The sequence below is a fragment of the Pongo abelii genome, chromosome 8 (genome assembly GCF_028885655.2).
Source record: "Pongo abelii isolate AG06213 chromosome 8, NHGRI_mPonAbe1-v2.0_pri, whole genome shotgun sequence".
NCBI classification, from domain to species: Eukaryota; Metazoa; Chordata; class Mammalia; order Primates; family Hominidae; genus Pongo; species Pongo abelii.
Genome location: NC_071993.2, coordinates 19,476,136 through 19,498,325, shown reverse-complemented (window position 1 = coordinate 19,498,325; position 22,190 = coordinate 19,476,136). Strand labels below are relative to the sequence as shown.

Sequence of the window (22,190 nt, the reverse complement as noted above, 5' to 3'; positions counted from 1 at the left end):
ACTAGAGGTGGCCAGTGTGTGCCTGTTGGCTGCCAGTGACTGTTGTGTTGATGCTTTTTATGCTTGATTCTCGGTGATCTTGTGTGAACTTGAGCCATGAGAATTAAATTAAAAATTTATATTTTGTTAATTCTACAAAAGTTATTTTATCTATCATTATGTCCATTGCTGCAAAGAAAATAATGTCAATGTCTGAATGAATATCTAGCAACTAAGTTGAAATTTGTTTTCTCATATCAAGAAAAAATTAAAAGTTAAGGTCATTCAAATAATATTCAAGGATTTCATTTTTCAGTTGTTTTCCTTCTGCCATTCAAAAAGCAGTTTTGAATTAGTTTTCAATTTGGTTACTTCCTATTATTTGTGTTTATACGAACTGCTAATTTGCATATATAATTTGGTACATAACTTACTTAATTTAAATACATTACATTAGAAGTTACCCAAAAGAAATGATTACAAAGTTAAATGAAAGCTAAATATGTTAATAAATCAGAAATAATTGAAAATTATAGAAACAATGAAAGCAGTGCTATGTTAAATAATGCAAATAGAATCACAGTATCAGATATGCAAATGTATGACACAGACTGTAGAGGGTAGAATAAATGCATATTTTTTATTGTCATTAATATCATATCCTTAATTACTATGCAATAATTGGTGAACTCAGGGTCCACTCAATACATCCCAGTCTTCTCTTCCTTTGTGTATTCTCTCATTTGAAATAATGTTCCCCTTTCTTTCTTCTTCTTCTTTTTTTATTTTTTTATTTTTGAGACATAGTCTCCCTCTGTCGCCCAGGCTAGAGTGCAGTGGCACAATCTTGGCTCACTGCAACCTCCGCCTTTTGGGTTCAAGCGATTCTCCTGCCTCAGCCTCCCGAGTAACTAGGATTACAGGAACATGTCACCACGCCCGGCTAATTTTTTATTTTTAGTAGAGATGGGGTTTCACCATGTTGGCCAGGCTGGTCTCAAACTTCTGACCTCAAGTGATCTGCCTGCCTTGGCCTCCAAAAGTGCTGGGATTATAGGCGTGGGCTACCACACCTGGCCTCTTTCTTCTATTTTTCCAAATTCTACTTGTCTTTCAAAATCCAATTTAATTTTTTTTATCTCTTCTAAACACTTACAGCCTATAAATATTTCAGTAGCTTTTTAATTCTTAGAATATTGAATTATTCTGTAGAGTTGGCATTTATGTACTGCTTGCACATTCAATCTTTCTTTCAATTAAAAAATATGTGTTTTATACCTACTATGTCCTGGGCACTATGCTACTTGCTACAGACAGGACAGTAAACAAGGCAGATGAGGTCTGCATCATGAAACTTCCCTAGTCACTGGAGAATGGAACTTTTCACATACTCGGTCATCATGCAGCGTAGCAGTGCCAGGAGACAAAGACTTAATCATATGGGAACACACCGCCACTTAATTCAAACTCATTCCATGAACCTCAGAGAGGTTCCAGTGCCAAGAATGTAGCACATGAAGTCATAAACTACCTTTTCAGGAAAATGATGACTTCAGAAGGAGGAGAATTAAATATTGAAGGACATTCAGGTTCTAATGAGAAGCTCTTACAACTTCTGATAGAAAGAATCCGTGTCATACCGTTGCTTTTTGCCAGCAGTTAAGCCCACTTTAAACACAAAAGCTCCATGAGAGCAGAGAGTGTATTTAGGAAAATCTCACTAAATAGATGTTTAAATTGCAATGAATGAAAGCAAGGGTGAAAAGAATTGGGATGGAGCTGGAAACTCAGTACTTGCAGAAGAAAGTTGTAATCCTAAATTAAAGGAATTGTTAGTTAGAAATAGTCTAAGTTGGGCATAGTATATCCCAAACTGCTCAGCTTTTTTTTGTTTATATCTTTCACATAATACTATCCACAGTGGGAGAACCATAGCAGAATTTACCAAAGAGCTTTATTGTCACAACAGATTATCAGAAAATATTCCTGACTTCTTTAGAAGATGTAAAGAAATACACTAATCTAGAAAATGTAAGTTTAAGTCTAAATATTTCTTCATTTGTTAAAAAAAGTTTAAAACATTTATTTTAATTAAAATTCCCTCAAAGATTACAAATGGTATTGTTTTGTATATTCATTTCTTACAGAGATAAGATATCTAAGATTATTGCCATTTTAATTGCTTATTTTATCAATGCATACAAGAGTGAATCATGGTTTTCTCTCTACTCCAAGTATGTAATCTGTAATTGGTAAAAACGGACTGCCAAACTTATAGCAGCATCTGAGTCAGAAATGTGATTCAGTTAGAACAATCAGCCCACTGATAAGCAATTCTGCCTTACTTTGGTTGGAGCATGTATTGCAAACTCCATAGAAAATGAAGAGTAGGCATTAAAAATTAATTAAGAACTTAATGAGTTCTACAAAGAGCTACTCTCATGTGCTGAAAACTGTTACAATTTTTCAAGCAATGCCCTAGAAAAATGAGAAGAGAGAAAAAGAAATGTCTCACCATGAAAAATGTGTTTGAAATAATCAAAATTCAAATATTTTCAGTAAATAAGCAGAAGTTAAATTGAAATTAACTGGCTCTCAGGATTCCTACACAGACTAGTTGCGTGTATAGCAGTTGTACCTACAAAGTTTCTGTGGGCAAATGGACAGTAACCATGTGAAGCCACATTTTAAACTAGACAAGCCACAATATTGCTTTTATTCTCTTCCTTCTCTCAGATCTTATAATACCTAAGATGACAATGTCTATGACTACTTATGACATTTGAAGAGACACTCTTGAGTCTGGGTGACAAATCTCTCACTACATTAATTCACGAGCAGCCAGTATGCAAGTTGCTGACTCTACCTGGCTGCAGGCCTGATGTCTAGTTGGCTGAAATAGCTCTTTGCTGCGGCAGCATTTAAACCCATTTATACTTAGTCTGCTCTAAACTTGTCTCAGATAGAATGCTATCTTCAGTGACTTAATGGATCTCAAATATTAGACGCTGGAATTGCTTTTTCATATAAGAAATTCCTCTGCAGACAAGGCACACTAATATTTCTTAATAAATAATGTAAACACTGAGCACATAAGATAGATGTCCTCATAAAATTAAAAATTCTTCAGCCTCCTTATAAATAGAATATTAATTTTCAAGAGAGTTATAACATGGATGGAGGAAATACATCTTTATTTTCACAAACTTCAACTAAAGTTTTGGTATTTTCTTCAAATTGTGAATACAGGCAACAGATCACAGGTATTAGTAGTACGTGTGACTTTCTCATTAATAGTAATAGTAGATATTTTAATATCCCATTATAATACTTTGGCTATCTCAAAAGTATCATTTATGTTCATCACGCCTTTAAAATAATGGTAGTTACTTCATCCTCCATAAATCTTCTTGTTTAACATATATTCACAAAGTCACTATTATAGATTTTTACAAATATTTTAATAATTGGTATTAATTTGTTTCTAATTCATTCTTTCCTAACCAACATTAAAATGCAGCTATTCCTATAAAACTACTAGAAGAAAATATTGAAGAAATGCTTCAGGACATCAGAATGCACAAGGATTTTTTTGGATAAGACCTCAAATTCACAGACAACAAAAGCAAAAATAGACAAACGACATTGCATCAAACTATAAAGCTTCCACACAGCAAAGGAAACAATCAACAGAATGAAGAGACAATCTACAGAATGGTATAAAATATTTGCAAACTCTACATCTGACAAAGGGATAATATCGAGAATATATAAGGAACTCAAAAAATTCAAGTCAAAAAAGCAAATAATCTGATTAAACAATGGGAAAAAGACCTTAATATATATGCTTAAATGAGAGCATATACATGGCCAAGAGATATGTGAAAAAAAAAATGCTCAGCATCACTAATCATCAGGGAAATACAAATCAAAACCATGATGGATATCACCTCGTGCCTGTTAGAATGGCTATTATCAAAAAGACAAAAGATAAAGAAGTGTTAGCAAGTTTATGGAACTAGGATAAGACCTCAAATTCACAGAACAACAAAAGCAAAAATAGTATAACAAGTGTTATACACCCAGTAACACTGTCCCCTTGCACACTGTTAGTGGGATTATAAATTAGTACAGCCATTATGAAAACAGTATGTCGGTTCCTCAAAAAAAAAATTCAAACAGAGCTACCATATAATCTACCAAATCCACTACTGGGTATATATCCAAAGGAAATGAAATCAATAGGTTGAGATATCTGTCCTCTCGTGTTTATTGTAGCACTATTCACAATAGCCAAGATATGGAATCAACTTAAGTGTCCAAAAATGAATAAATGGATAAAGAAAATGGGGTCTATATACACAATGGATTATTACTCATCCGTTAAAAAAATGAAATCCTGTTATTTCCAATAATATTGATAAGGCTGGAGGAAATTATGTTAAGTGAAATACACCAGGTACAGAAAGACAGACACCTCATGATCTCATTCATATGCAGGACCTGAAAACATGTATCTCATAGAAGCAGGGAGTAGAACAGTAGTTACCAGAGAATGTGGAGGGGACAGGGGAGGTGAAGATGGGGAGAGATTGGTGGAGTATGAAGTTACCGTCAGTAGGAATAAGTCCTGGTGTTTCTTTGCACAGTGAGGTGAATATAATTAAAAATAATGTATATTTCAAAATAGTGAGCAGAGAGGATTTTCATTGATCTTACCACAAAGAAATGACAGATATTTGAGGTTATAGATATGCTAATTACCCTGATTTGATCATTACACAATGTATACATGTATCAAAACATCACATTGTACCCCATAAATATGTGCAACTATTATGTGTCAATTAAAAGTAATTTAAAAAATAAAATGCAGTTATATTAAACATTTTAAAATGTCTGAGTTATATTAAATATGATAAAGAATAATTTAGATAAATGCAGTAACTGTTACTAGATGCTGGCAAGCTAAGTTAGAAAACAAAACTGCTGAAGTTGATGAACAAAAAGTAGTCACCTCTCCTCTGTAACATGTGTGGAATACATCTATAGATTTATTAATATGTAGAGATGGAAATTTCTGATTTGTAGGACTTCAGAGACACTAGAAAACTTTGAGGGACAGTAACCTCTCTGACTCCTGAGTATTAGAATACTTTAAATTCTAATAGCAGAAGATGAGTATAGTGGTTAAGAGCATGAATATTGAAGCTAGAATTGTTTTTTAATCCTGATTATTCAACATAATTTTTATGTGACATGGGTCTTAATTTTGTGGTCTGTAAAATTAGAAAACAAAGTATCTTCCTTGCCATCTTATTTTGAAGATCAAATGGATTCATATAGTTGGAAGACTTAGTGCATGATATAGAAAAAAACGAGGCCAGCGCGGTGGCTCATGAATGTAATCTGGCTCTTTGGAAGGACGAGACAGGAGAATCACAAGGCCAGGAGTTTGAGACCAGCCTGAGCAACATGGTGAAACCCTCGTCTTTACTAAAAATACAAAAATTAGCCAGGCGTGGTGGCGTGCACCTGTGTTCCCAGCTACCCAGGAGGCTCAGGCAGGAGAATCGCTTGAACCAGGGAGGTGGAGGTTGCAGCGAGCTGAGATTGCATCACTGCACCCCAGCCAGGGCGACAGAACAAGACTCCGTCAAAAAAAAAAAAAGAAAGAAAGAAACGAAGGAATGAATGAATGAATCAGTCAATATTTGGACTGGACACAAGAGTAGCAGTGCTAGTGGGAGTAGAATAGAATGGCAACAATAATAGTGATAATGTCATTCTTTAGAGCTGACTATATGCTTTTCTGTAAAGCAAACACTCCTGGGCTCCTGGGATAAATTAAACTAAGGTGTTAGCATCCTAATGGAAATCTTTTCTTCAGGACAGAAGAGATTCTGGTGGAACTAGCTTCGTAGGAGTCCTACGTGGAAATAGTAGAGACACTGAAAGAGATAAAGAACATGGGAACAGAAGAAGTTTAAAAGAAAAATCTCACATATTCAAAAATATGCCTGGAATAATTATTGCCATGTTCTCCAAGATGATATAAAGAAACATTTATTTGATATAACTAGAGTATTGTGATGTTGTGGCAACTAACTGAATTAAACTCTGGGTGTGTTGATATCTTGTGTGGTTATAACTTTGTGAAAAGAAAATAAATCTTGGGGCCCCAGAATCACTTAGCTAAAGGCAAAAGTCGAGCTGGAACTGCTTAGGGCAAACCTGCCTCCCATTCTATCCAGTCATCCCTCTGCTCACTGAGATACACACATAACTGATTGCCTCCCTTGGAAAGGCTAATCAGAAACTCAAAGGAATGCAACCATTTGTCTCTTATCTACCTATGACCCGGAAGCCCTCTCCCCAGTTCGAGTAGTTCCCCCTTTGCTTCGAGTTGTCCCACCTTTCTGGAACAAACCAATGTTCATCTTACACATGTTGACTGATGTCTCATGTGTACCTAAAAATGTATAAAACCAAGCTGTGCTCCGACCACCTTGGGCACATGTCATCAGGACCTCTGGAGACTGTGTCATGGGCACACATCCTTAACTCTGGGAAAATAAACTTCCTAAATTGACTGAGATCTGTCTCAGATATTTGGTGGTTCACACCTTGAAATGAAAAGATCAACTTTTCTCCAATTATTTGGCCAAGTACGCTAGTACAATATAACAAAACTATGCAGATTACACTGCTAAGATACTGAAACAATTCTGAAAAAGCACTAAAAATGTAGTTTAATTGATTTACATTCCAAAATCCACATGATAGTCTTGGAGAAGTCAAATTCCCTATCTAGATTCTATGAATCTTCTATATTATCTATACTTTTTCTGAAATAATGAATAAAATGCAAACAGTATACTCAAAATAACATTAGATATTCAGTAGCTTGTCGATATCAAAATAAACCTAACTTTTAAAACCTGTGTGATTATTACTCTAGTATAAGCAATTACACGATGAGTATCCCTAACCCTGCAATCCAAAATCTGAAATGCTCTAAAATCCAAAACTTTTAGAAGGTTGACATGATGCTCAAAGCAAAGACTCACTGGAGCATTTCAAATTTTGGATTTTTGGATAAGGAATACTCAATCTGTGTTGTAAATCTTTTCAGATTAGGGCAGTGGTGAATATGCATGCAGAGGATGGGGTGGAGGGGGTTTGGATGGATGCAGAGAGCTTACCATGAATTCAGTTGACCCTTGTCTACAACCAAGGCTCACTGCTCCCTAGACTAAGGTTAAAAGTGGACACAGAATGACCACAGTCTTTCTCATAATTAAAGGAAGCTATCTTCTTTTTATCTGACATTTTCCACAGCCTCTTGAACAAAATATTTATTTCCCTATTACATATCAAAATTGTTAGATAAAATTTCTAGGAAGACATGTAGAAGAGCCTTAAGTTAGAATTCAGAAAAAATGAATTCATATCCTGACTTTTTTCTTAAAATACCATGTGAGCTCAGGCAAGAAATATAACCTCTTACTCTTACTTCCTTCATCTGTAAAATGAATAGCTGAGAGTAAGACCCCACCAACTCTAAAATTATCTGAACCACTGAGCAAGATAAAGCGATGAACTAATTTAATTGTGGTCTTTCAGCATAACTAGGTTACTATATCAGGAGGGCTCTCCTGAAACACATTATTTTTCTCCACTTCTGGCTTGAATATATTATGTTTTCTATCATGACTGCATAATGGATAGTCCTGAACACCTTCAATTAAATATATTCAAATTCCCTAAAGCATGCAGTAATCTTGATTAAAATATCAACAGTTTATTACAGATGGAATAGTTCCAAAAGAAGATAATGCTCTTCAGGTAGCAGGTGTTCCTGCATTTCATTCAAAAGCCTGGTTGAAAAGATGCAAAAGTCTTTTGTTTCTTGTACAGGCTAGACAGATTTTACCCAATGAAAACAAATTGTCGAAAACAAAGTCCATTTCAAAATTTCCCTGAAATTAGTTTTAGTGTATTCATGTTTACATATTACTCATCATTAATTAACCCCATCAGGGCCAGGCACGGTGGCTCAAGCCTGTAATCCCAGCACTTTGGGAGGCCAAGGCAGGCAGACCACGAGGTCAGGAGATGGAGACCATCCAGGCTAACATGGTGAAACTCCGTCTCTACTGAAAATACAAAAAAAAAATTAGCCAGGCGTGGTGGCGGGTGCCTGCAGCCTCAGCTACTTGGGAGGCTGAGGCAGCAGAATGGCGTGAACCTGGGAAGCGCAGCTTGCAGTGAGCCGAGATTGCGCCACTGCACTCCAGCCTGGGCGACAGAGCGAGACTCTGTCTCAAAAAAAAAAAAAAAAAAAAAAAAAATTAACCCCATCAGGAAACAAGAGACTAGAAAATAGGTAAAATAGTGGGAGTAAACTTTGTGAAATAAGTTAATTTCATGTTGTAAAACCCCTTTTCTACTCTTGAGTACTTGTTTTATTTTTTGTTTCAAATCTTAGGTGGTCTGGAAGGTAATGCATTTAAATTTAATGAGAAATTTAATACTGAATGAGTTAAAAATGAAAAATGAGAAATGTTAGCAAAACTAAGGATGCCATTTTAAAAACGAACTATTACAAAATTCAGAAAAAGATAGGGCCCCGTTATTTTAACTTACATTAACATCCAAACCTACTCCTTAGAAAGACATACACCAAATCAATTATGCAGACTTTCTAAACTTAATTTCAGAATACCTGAGTTCAAGTCATAGTCAATCCACTTACTGGTGACCTTGAGTTTATAACTTAGCCCATCTGAGCCTCTCTTGGCTCACTCATAAAATGAAGGAGTGGAGTAACAGAGATTCTCATTGCTTCCCACAGGCTGAATCTCATGCACACAGTGTTTGGCTTGGCTGAAGCAGACAGTGAGAGCCAATCATCCTACCTGGTAAACCCTCTGATCGCATACCAAACAAACTGTGTTTAAAAAATTGTTATTCCTTCAAAAAAGTTTAACTGCGTCCTTTTAAAGGTTATTTTTTTCTCATTTATAACTAAAGCAAACTTCAAGAAAAAGAAAAAATTAACATCAATTTCTCAATTTTTTTGATCCTCTTATTATTCACCCATTGCTTGATTGAAGACACAAAACTTAGATTTGTTTCAGTTGCATCTCTCTAATGAAAAGCAACTCTCATGTAACCAAAGGCAAAAAATACAGAAATAGGTAATATGGTACTGCTTTTTACCAAATGTTCTCAAAAGCAATAGCTTTGCTTTGTTGAGGTTTCTCTGAATTTACTTTTTTATTACAGGAGTCATTTAAGAATCATATATGGCCATTCTAAGAACCATGATTCATTTTGTTTTTTTCTAAAAAAAATACTCTATGCAATGTGTATAGATCTGGGTAAAGGGGGATCTTCATTTCAATATTAAAGTCAGTGTGGAACACTTGGGGCTCAGGGTTGGGAGTAAACAAGTGAGTTTTGGACATAGACATACTTGGATTTATGTTCCCACTCTGTCACTGACTAGGTATTTAGCTATAGGGTGGTAAAGTTATTTCTGTGACTTCTCTACCCCTTTAGTAAAATAAGGCTCCCACTATTTAACTGAGAGGGGTGTGTTAAGAATTCCATGAAATAATATATGTGATGGTGTTCTATAAATGACATATTTATGCATGCACTGTTGTAGTGATCTATAATCAGTATTACCCCATATAAATGATGCTACCAATTAATTATTGTTCAATGGCACATGCTTTTATATCTGATTCCATGTATATGTTTCTGATTTAGATGAGAGATTCTTCTTCAGGCTAGATTTGAATGTCATGCGTGTAACGCACAATGGCCATCCCTTCGCAAGGGTTGTCCTAAATAAGGGTTAGCTCCAGCCCAGCCACAACCTCTGGAAGGCCACCACTTTTTTGCTTCATCCAGCAGTCCCTTCTCTGAAGATCTGAGAAGGACACTTGAAGCCTAAAACTTCAGTGCCTTGCTCTCAAGACTTTACAGTCAGTTTGTTGAACTAGAATAATTTCTAATGAACAGCCAGTTAGCAGGAATCTTTCTGGAACTGCAAGACACTCAGAAAAGGAATCATTGTGGGAGGCTAGGCAAATGTGGCCAAGGAAAATTCTGCAAAAGGCCGAGTCTTCCCGATTGGGTGTGACTCGGTGTGGAGGGAAAAGACAGAAAACACAGAAGGAGGCCTACCTAAGAATAGACAGGGAGGGCCAAGCCAGAGGGAGTGCCTGTGTGTACTGGAACATCTTAAAAGACGAAGAGGAAAGAAAGAAAGAAGGAATTTGGAGGCAGAATCCTTGCCTTTATTGGGCTTACCATCTAGCTAGGATGCTTTCAAACTAATGAGCAAGGTAAAATCTAGCATGATTCCACATAGAGACAGCCAAATAACTACTTTGTAATGCTGGTTGAAAATACATATCTTATTAATCACCAAGATGAAATGATTGCCCCAATATTCATGAATATAGAACCCAAATATGTGATGAGAGATTTCTTTTCTTCACAATCAACGTGACTAATTAAGTACAGGCATATACTTTTTAAGTGTGTGTGTATGTTTGTGTGTGTGTGCAGTAGGAAAGATAGGCTCTTTAAAATGCTGTTAAATTTCCCTAAGAATCAATTAGAGGAACCACAGGAATTCTATGCGTTGGTAGGAAGACTAATATCGCAAAAATGGTTTAATACTACACTTTCTAGAAATAAAAAGCTTGTTACTGTAACATAATTGAAATGTAAATATGACTGAAGCAAATAATCAAAGCAAAGCCCACAGAACAGTACAAAATCTCTTACATGGTGCACACCATAGAATCAAGTATCACATATCAAGAGTGCTGGTGAGGTCCTCTTATGAGAACTTTAAGTGCTATATTTTTGTAAGTTTCCATCTTTAAATATAAGAATGATTTGCTGTGGTTCTTGCAACATGTATTTTATTAGGCAGACTTTTCTGCATCATTATAGAAGAGTCCTAAGTTATAAAGTCAATTCTGGTTTCCGATAAAACATAGACTCTGCAGACATAAGCTGTTCAGAGGTAGAAGCTCTTTGGTATTCAGCTCAGGCATTTTCTATCAGTGCCAGGGCACTTAACCAAAGCTCATGTGTCATTAAAAAAAAAAAAAAAAAAAGCAATGGTCTCCACAGCATGCTTTAAAGTAAGCTTTCTTGGCGTTCTACCTAGATTCTTCAAATAAATACACACATACCTGCACGTGCACATATACATCTCCTTTCAGTTACTGTTTTAGCTCAGTAAAGAGTAAAGGTGTTTGACCAAGTCTCATTAATATTAATATTTACTATGTTATTTTGTTCCCTGAACACTGTCACTTTGTTATACTAAATTAAAGCTCTGACAGAAACATCCAATTAATCCTCAGTAAGAAAATGCATTACTGTGTCACAGTTAATAAGCAGTTCCATGTAATCATACCTTGATCATTCTCCTGAGTAGTTCAGTCCTTTGCACGGTGTGCTTAGAACCAGAATGTCTATTATTAGTTCCCTTAATGAATGCTCATATGTGAGGAAAAATGGATAGCCACTCTTCCTTCAGAAGCACAAATAATCTATTTTCTTTTATTGGAAAGGAAAGGGAAGGAAACAACTAAACAGGAAGAAGAAATGTATGTGTCCTAGATTATTATTATATAAGGAGTCTCTGGGATTCAGTCATAATCACAGGATATGATGTTGAACTCAAAGCTGGTTCTCATGCCCCAGCTTACCAAACCCCATAGATCATTTCAGCCACAGGAGATGGCACCTTTGAAAAACAGGGGGCCTTCTCTAGCCAAGTCAACTCCCTCAGGCCACATGCCACCTATAGAGAGGGGCCAGGTGTGGTGGCTCATGCATGTAGTCCCAGCACTTTGAGAGGTTGAAGTGGGAGGACTGCTAGAGCCCAGGAATTTGAGACAAGCCTGGGCAACACAGAATATAAAATCTCTACAAAAAATATAAAATTATTCTCTACAAAGAATAAAAAATTATCCAGGCATGATGGTGCATGCCTGTAGTCCCAGTTATTCGGGAGGCGGAGGCAGGAGGATTGCTTGAGTCCAGGAGTTGGAGGCTGCAGTAAGCCATGGCTGCACCATTGCACAGCAGCCTGAGTGACAGAGCAAGACCCTGTCTCTAAAACAGAACAAAACAAACTCAGAGGCATCACAGGCCATGTTCCTACCTTGATGAGAATCTGAATGGATCCTGTGGCCTTTGCAGATATGAAATACCAGAAGCTCATGGTGCAGGCTGCACTGGATTCTCGCCACATGGTACTCCTGAGGTGTGCTTTGTCACCCCGAAGGCCCACTGGAGTAGCCTCCAGATACATGAAGTGCCCTAGGAACAAGGACAGAATTCAGAGAAGACCGAAATAACAATGATGGGATTATTTTTGCGTTTCCATCATAGTTAAGGTCTTTAATTACAATTCATATGATCTGAGCTGCCAAAAGTATTTTCATTTGGAATAGAAAGAAAATCTAATAGCCTTGCCTCTAGCTTGCTGACAGAACAATTTCCAACTGTCTGTGCTTTCAGCACGTGCTTCACAGTATGCACATTAACTGATCTGATGGGATATTTATGCCATCACATCAACAAGATAGCTACAAAAATTATTTTATAGATTTCACAAACTATCAAGTGATTGTAAAATAATGTAAAGACTACCAATGAAATCTAAAATAAAAATGATATGATGTGCTTTTAAAAATTCAGTCATCTGTTGAGTGTGTAAATATAACACTAAGAAATTTAATAAGTAACATGGGAAGAAAGGTATTGAGTTTTGTTCTTGCACACTGACATATCCATAACATTTCATGTATGTAGAGCTTAGTGTTTGAATGAGACTTTTGTCTTGCTTTCCCTGGCTTGTTCAGTTTTTTTTTTTCAATAGACCTATGGAATTTCAATATTTAGATCTCTTTGCCTATTACGTAGCATCCAGGGATTCAGGGTCCCTTCTTCATTCTGCTACTGTCCTTTATTCCTTCACCCAGGAGGCTGAGACTTGATCTCAGCTACTCACTACAAAAATGAGCCATGCCCAACACCCTTAACATATGTGGCTTTACGGTTAAGTTTTCATGGCATCTCTATATGTTTCAAACTCTTTTCCCTTCATATACATCATCTCCACAATCTCTGTGTGGCACACAGGTCAAATTTTATTATCTCAAAATGACAGATGAGGAATTTGAAAATCCAAAATTTAAATGACTTGCTAATGATCATATGAGTGGCAGAATTCAGGGTTATCGATTACAAGTGTGTACCATTTAGGAAAGATGTCTGATGGCAGCATACATTATCATCTAACTTCAATTACTGAATTAATGATTAATATTGTATTTTGGCTAAAAACTGTTATGGCTTGAATTGTGTTCCCTCCTTCCCAAAAATGTGCCAAAGTTCTAACCCCCAGTTCTTATGAATGTGACCTTATTTGGAAATAGTGTTTTTGCTGATGATCAGGTTACAAGGAGGCCACTGGGTGGACAGTAATCCAATATGACTGGGTCCTAATAAAACAGGGAATTTGGACCTAAAAACAGACATGCTCACAGAGAAGATGATGTGAAGACTTAGGGAAAACCACCATCCACAAGCCAAGGAACTAATGAAACTACCAGAATCTAAGAGGGGACATGGAAGAGATGATGCTCCCTCACAACCCTCAGGAGAAATCACCATTGCCAATATCTTGATCTTGAACTTCCAGCATGCAGAATTTGAGACAATAAATGTCTGTTGTCTAAGTCATCCACTCTGTGGCCCTTTCTTACGGCAGCCCTAAGAAAAAAATACACTCACTAAATGTTTGATCGCCTTGCAATATCACTGTGGTGGTCTCTTCAGAGCTCCCCAGTTGCTGTCAGAAAAGACATTTTGATGTACATTGTGAATATCATATGAAAGCAATTACAACAGTCTAATAACCTACCATTTTCATTTCCAAGTGTATGGTCTTTGGGAGGTCTTAAGCTTTGATGAGAGCCAACCCCTAAAACCCAATCAAAGTTGTCAGCCAGGGAGTTTTGCCAGCCACACCAGCCTTTTTCAAAAGTACAGGAGCTACCACACTCATTTTCATCAGTATTATCTCCACAGTCATCTACGAAGTTACACCTTTGTTCCAGCCCATAGCATTTTCCATTCTGACATTCCCAATAGCCAAGTGGGCAGAAACCTAAAACAAAACAAAACAAAACAAGAATGAGCGAACACTCCAAACACATTCAGTGAGGTCAAAAAGCAGTAAGAGTGGATTTATTTTAATCTATAAAGGAACATATTGTTCTTAGGAATTTGAGGTACTTGAACCCCATCTCGCTCTCTCCCACTCTGCTCCAGAGCTCTAACCTATAGAGGCTTATTCATGACTATGATTATTCACAAATGCTAAAAAAAAAAAGCATCACTTTATTGATCTAGGAAAGTACCTCTCCATCTCCCCAAATGCAGCATTCTTTGTAAACTGTGTTCAAGGATGTAAATTATATCTGAGAGCCAATGTGAGGCCTTCTATTTTTTCATCCTGAAACAAAATCTTTAAGGAACTAAGAGATCAAGTATTATGTGGCATTTGGAAATACGTTCCATTAGCATCCATTCACTCCAATATTTTTCAGAAGCCAGGATATGTAAGATACCTCCTTAGAAGCACGGCTATGCATATATAACTAATAACTGACACCACAACAGATTTTTCTCTAAAATGCATATTTATTTGTCTATAATTTGGAATTTTAGAAGCAATTTTTCTACAATGCAATGCCAACCATAGAGATTTGTTTACAAAACATAAGAAAACGCAATGCTTTTGAAGACCTGAGTTTGACCTCTAGTGCTGATATTTATTAGTAATGTGACTTGGATCATACCAACATTTGATAAACTTTAGTTTCCTTAGCTCAAAAGAGAAAAAAAGAGCAAAATCCTAGAGAAGTTAAGCTAATTTAAAAAAATATTGTGTGTGTGTATGTATATGTATTTGTGTGTGTCTATATATATATATACGTATATATGTATGTGTATATATATACACATATATATGTGTATATATATACATATGTGTGTATATATATATACACATATATATATATATATGTATATGTGTATATATATATATATCACCAGTGCCTAGAACAGTGCCTGGCCTTACTATGTGATTAGTAAATATTAGTCAAATAAATGAATGAGTGAAATAAAGTGCTTTGGAATAAGGTTATTTAGAATGTATATTGAAGGTATTATTATTACACTACTCCAATATTACAATAGAATTTAACTGTCATGGGTAACAATATTTCAATAGAAAAAGTTGTTTAGAAATCCAACTTGGGATACCAGTTTCACATTTTTTTCTCTGAAACCACAGGATCTGACATTTTCTTTTTTTCTTGTCTTCTCCATCTTCCAGGTAGAGGAGCTGATAACATCACTCCTTGCTTTACTTCAAAGGTGGTAGCCCCACCCCGCCGCATGAACCTCTGGAGGCAAGTTACCTGGTAGATGAGGGTTGATGTGGGTCAGAGGTAGAAGATGAAGTTCAGGTATTTATTATAAGGTTTTCTGGGAGCTGGAAATGGCTGGTGATACAACCTCATATAGAAGCTTATACCTCCTGGATAAGTCTCACATTTTAGACAATAGATGGTCGAGAGGGAAGAGAGTAGAAGACGAAGATGAATGGAATCCCACATTGAAGCCACTGGAGAGGAAACGTATTATGAAGGCTTCTGGCAATTTTGTGTGTTACGCTGTTCCTGAACTGTTTGAGGTTGCCTAATTAGGTTGACTTTCCATTACGAAGCCATTGAAAGTAAGTTTCAACCATGGACTCTGTCTGTGACAAAATTTTTTTGGTTAGCTTAATCATTAATATTTTATGAAATGAAAACACAACATAGCAAAACTTGTGAGATGCAGCAAAAGCAGTACTAACAGAGAAGTGTATAGTGATAAATACCTACATTAAAAAAGAAAGATCTTAAATAAATATCCTAACTTTATTTGACAGAAAACTAGAAGAAAAAGAACTAAACCTGAAGTTAGCAGAACTAAAATAATTATAAAGATTAGAACATAAATAAATAATATAGAGAATAAACCATAGAAAATACCAGTAAAATACATGGTTCATTTTTTGAAAAGATAAAACTGACAAACACTTAGCTAGATGAACAAAGAAAAAAGAAGACTCAGATAAATAAACTTAGAAATTAAAGGAGGAGTTAATACAACTGATTCCATAGAAACATAAAGGATCATTGAGACTTCTATGAACAATTATACACCAAAAATTGAATAACCTGGATAAATGGATACATTCCTAGAAATTCCTACAGCCTACTAAGACTGAATCATAAGAAACAGAAAATCTGAACAGACCAATAATGAGTAATGAGATTGAAATGGTAACAACCCTCCTATTAAAGAAAAGCCCAGAACCAGATGGCTTCAAGGGTGAATTCTACTAAATATTCAGAGAAGAATTGCCATTAATCCTTCTCAAACTCTTCCAAAAAATTGAAGAGAAGTGAACATTTCCTAATTCATTTTATTAATCCAGCATTACCTCGATACCAAAGCCATGCAAAAACACTACAAAAGGAGAAAACTACAGCCAATATCCCTAATAAATATGGATGCAAAAATCCTCAATAAAATATTGGAAAACCAAATTCAACAGCACCTTAAGAGGATCATACATCATTACCACATAAGATTACACCTGATATGCAAGAATAGTTTAACTTCCCCAAATTAATAATGTGATACCCCACATTAACAGAATGAAGAATAAAAATCTTATGATCATTTCAATAGATGCAGAAAAAGCATGTGACAAAATTCAACACCATTTCATAATAAAATCTCTTAAACTGTATATAGAAGGAATTTACATCAACATAATAAACGTCATATATAAAAAGCTCAAATACAACATCACACTCAACAGTGAAATATTTTCAGTTCTTTCTCTAGCATAAGGAGCAAAGAATTAATGCCAGGTTTTGGCACTTCTATTCAAAATAGTACTAGTAGTCCTAGCCTGAGCAATTAGGCAAGAAAAAGAAAAAAATGAAGCATTCAAATATAAAAAGAATAAATGAAATTCTATATGTTATATAGTATATATAATATATCTATACTACATAATATATATTATATAGTACATATATATTATATAGACTATATAATATATGTACTATATAATATATAGTATATATACTATATAATATATGTACATATAATATATATTATATAGTCTATATATATATTTATATATATAGTATATATATATTTATATATATATAAATATATATATAAATATATATACTGTATAATATATATTATACAGTATATATAATATATATTATATAGACTATATAATATATATTATATATACTGTATAATATATATGTACTATATATAATATATAATATATACTATATAATATATGTACTATATATATGTACATATATAGTACATATAATATATATGTACTATATACTATATAATATATATAATATATATAATGTAATATATATACTATATAATATATATAATATATATTATATATACTATATAATATATAATATATATATTATATATACTATATAGTATATATAATATATATATTATATATACTATATAATATATATAATATATATATTATATATACTATATAATATATATAATATATATATTATATATACTATATAATATATATATAATATATTTATATTTATATATTATATATTTATATATAATACATATATTATATATTATAAGACATATTACATATAATACATATATTATATATTATAATACATATTTTATATATTATATATAATACATATATGATATAAAATATATAATACATATATGATATATTATATATAATACATATATGATATATTATATATAATACATGTATGATATATTATATATAATACATGTATTATATATTATATATAATACATGTATTATATATTATATATCATACATATATTATATATTTTATATATATACATAAACTCTTACAACTCTATAGCACAAAATCCAGATAACCTGATTTAAAAATTGGCAAAAGACATTTCTCCAAAGAACATACAAGTGGACTATATATATATATATATATATAAAGGATGCTCAACATCATGAATCCTCAGGGGAATGCAAATGCAAACCACAATATCATCTCACACCATGCCCTCTCTTACCTGGAATACTTATCTTCCAATACCAGAATTATCATTCAGACTTTAAGTCTTTTTTCTTAGGGTTCCCTTTTTTTACCGTTTGGTCTAATTTAGGTTCTACAAACTTAAATGCTATACATTTCCCTAACACCTCACACTTCGCATATCATAGCACTCATCATACTTTAATTCCTTGCTTAAATTATCTGCCTCTCTCAAAGTCCTAGAGAATGTACTATTTCCATTTTGCTGCAGACCCAGGGCTTAGCATCTAGTATCTATTTAATACTGAATAAGAAATAGACTTAAAATAGACAGCCCATAAAGTTTTTGTTATTGGAAGAGATATTTTGATCGTCACATGTAAATATGATTTACCTAAGTAATGGAAATAATAATAACACTTGTCTACCTTTCAGAGTTACAAGGATTAAAATTAGTTAACATGTAATAGACTAAGCAGCATGAAGCATATAAAGTATGTACTTAGTAACTCTCAGTTCATATTCACTATCAAAAAGTTATCAAAGGAATATAAATCATTCTACCGTAAAGACACATGCACACACGTGGTCATCACAGCACTATCCAGAATAGCAAACACATGGAATGACCTAAACGCCCATAACAGTAGACTGGATAAGGAAAATGTGGTATATATTCACCATAGAATTCTACGTAGCCATAAAAGAGAATGAGAGTATATCCTTTGCAGCAACATAGGCGGAGCTGGAGGCCATTATCCTAAGTAACATAACGCAGGAACAGAAAGCCAATACTGTATGTTCTCACTTATCAATGGGAGGTAAACTTTGAGGACACATGGACACTAAGAAAGGAACAGCAGACACCAGGGCTTACTTGATGGTGGAGGATGGGAGGAGACTGCAGATCAAAAAGCTACCTGTCAGGTACTATGTTGATTACCTGGGTGACAAAATAATCAGTACACCAAACCCCCATGACATGCAAGTTACCTATATAACAAACATTTCATCTAGATTAGCAAACTGTGTACATAGAGATGTTCATAATATTCTTTTATTACTCTTTTAATGTCCATGGTATGTGTACTGGTGTTCCCTACTTCATTTCTGATATTAATAATTTGCATAAAACATTTAATAAATTGTAGTAAGTCATATAAAGAAGTTTGGTACTGAAGGTTGTAAGAATCTAACTACTAAAGAAAGAGTATATATCCTTTTAACATTTGCAGAAACACTGAGTAGCAGGAGTGGTACAGGATGAAAATCTTCTACCTGAAATAATTTTATCACACAAGTATCTATGTTGTTAAACATTCTAGTATACTAACAGCTCCTACTCAGTGAGCCTTCTGGTGAGTGGAGGTTGAGGGTTCCATATATTTGTAATGACTCCCAGAGCAGACCAGGAAAATTAATGGAAAGAACAAAGTACATAAAGAAGAAAGCCCGGATCAAGACTTTTATCTGAATTAAACAGCAGGTATAAATCCCAAGTATTTACTTCTGCAGTCCTATATTACATAAACTCAAACATGACAAATAAAACTTCTATTATAAAAATCAGAGTTACTAAAATTAAGAGACACAACTATGCCTTCTAGTTTGTGATTACATAATAGCAGATAAGCAAAGAATAAAACCATTCAGATATTCTAACTTTTATGCCAATGTTCCTTTTACTATGTCCATTTCTCTCTATTTCTCTAAGACACACACGCACACACACACTCACACACACACACACGCTTCCATCTATCAAATAATATCAGATGTCATCCCATGCGTCACACTACACTACAAGTAGATCAGGCCTGTTGTGAATGTCAAAATTCTATTTATTTTTACAGGTATTCAGGAAAAGACATCAAAACAACATACTGTGGGGATGATCTAGAGTTTTGGAATTTCTTAGCACAATGAAGTCTGAGACTCTTATATTATTAAAACAATCCTTAATTGTTAAAGCCAGGCAGCGTTTAAGAGAACAGACACATTCTTGACATTAAGGGTATAGACTGGAGTAATGTTTTGAAGTTCAATTATCTATAAGCTGTTTCTCAAGTATACACACCTGAATATATATGCACACAAATTTCGTAGTAGCATTGGTCAAAATAATGTCTTAATACATACCACAAAATCTGTTAAAATTTTACTCAGTTGGAAATACCATTTATTCCCTGAACTCTCATGTTGCTTTTTGTTCCATAATATTAATGATAATCATTTTTATTGTATTCTATTTTTGAGACGGAGTCTTACTCTTGTCACCCAGGCTGGAGTGCAGTGGTGTAATCTCGACTCACTGCAAACTCCACCTCCCAGGTTCAAGCAATTCTCCTGCCTCAGCCTCCCAAGTAGCTGGGATTACAGGTGTCTGGCACCGGGCCCGGCTAATTTTTTTTTTTGTATTTTTAATACAGAAAGAGTTTCACCATGTAGGCCAGGCTGGTCTCGAACTCCTGACCTCAAGTGATCCACCCACCTTGGCCTCCCGTTATGCTGGGATTACAGGCATGAGCCACCGTGCCTGGCCATAACCCATTTTTCAATGAGGTTATAATGAAAATAATAGAGAATGCAATACACGATATATCTGTAAGGAGAGCTATTTAGAGATAAGACATTTGGCTAACGTGCCTTCAGCAGATCTTGTGAAAGTCTTTGTCACCAAAAGACTCTATTACGAAATTGCTACGGAATGTCCTTTAGAAAGAAATCAAGTGATCCCAGAAGAAAAACCTAAGATGTCACAAAAAATTTCCAGTAAAGAAAGCAGCACACTTGACGATAAATATTAAAAACAATGACAACAATAATGCCAAATTTTGATGTAATGTATCAAAATGTGGCAAAACAACTAACCACAAGTAAATGGATAGAGAGGAAATGATTAAAACATTTTTAAATTCTATATAATATTCAAAAGGATGATAAATATATTAAATTACTTTAAACCTTATAATATTATGTATGGACATTAAACTTCTATGGTAAAGACTATATAAAAATGTAAGAGGAAGAGAAAATTGGGATTTAAGAGAAACAGTAAATTGGGATTTTACTTGAGAGAAAAAGTGTGTAAAGTAAAATTCCAAACACTTTTAAAAGAAATAAGAACGTAAGCAAAAAATGAAACAAAAGAACTATGCAACAGCCGAGGGGAATAATTCATATAAATCACTTAGGGCCAATAGGTGTTGGAATTCCACCAGAATGGAGAGAATAAGTGGAACTCATGGTATGGAATACTTCCAAGAACAAAGAGGACCATTTTGCAGTAATAAAGGGTCATTCAATTGAAAAAAAAAAAAAAAAAAAAAAGAAGAAGGCTGGGTGCAGTGGCTAACACCTGTAATCCCAGCACTTTGGGAAGCCAAGGCAGGTGGATCACCTGAGGTCAGGAGTTCGAGACCAGCCTGGCCAACATGGTGAAACCCAGTCTCTACTAAAAATACAAAAATCAGCCAGGCGTGGTGGTGCATGTCTGTAATCCCAGCTACTTGGGAGGCTGAGGCAGGAGAAGTCCTGGAACCTGGGAGGCAGAGGCTGCAGTGAGCCAAGATCCTGTCACTGCACTCCAGCCTGGGTGACAGAGTGACACTCTGTCTCAAAAAAAAAAAAAAAAAAAAAAAAAAACTTCAGTGTTTATCCACGTAATTACAACAAACAAACACTGACAGAATCACAAGGAGAAATAAGCAAATCTGCAAGGTTAGTTGGAAGTATTACCGCCCTTCTTTCAGTTACTGATAAAACACAAAGTAAATGTATGGAAGACATGAACCCATGATCAAGCATACTGGTCTAGTTAACATTTACATAACACTACACCAAACAAGAACAGAATATACATTGTTTTCAAGGACGTGAAATAGTCACTAGCTGGACCATATAAAAGGCCATAAAACAGGTTTCAATAAATTTAGAAGAATTAAAATCATGCAGAGTATGCTCTCTAAGCACAACAGAATTAAAATAG

The 22,190-nt window shown here is 34.6% G+C and overlaps 1 protein-coding gene across 1 annotated transcript in view; it reads right to left on the bottom strand.

The window, feature by feature from the left end:
* Nucleotides 1-22,190, bottom strand: part of MALRD1 (MAM and LDL receptor class A domain containing 1) — a 678,818-nt gene that overhangs the window by 321,752 nt on the left and 334,876 nt on the right. The window contains exons 27-28 of the mRNA XM_024253733.2: nt 13,952-14,197; nt 12,185-12,342 (exon numbers count right to left, since the gene is read on the bottom strand). Coding sequence (XP_024109501.2) covers nt 12,185-12,342; nt 13,952-14,197 — 404 coding nt within the window. The remainder of the gene's footprint in view (nt 1-12,184; nt 12,343-13,951; nt 14,198-22,190) is intronic.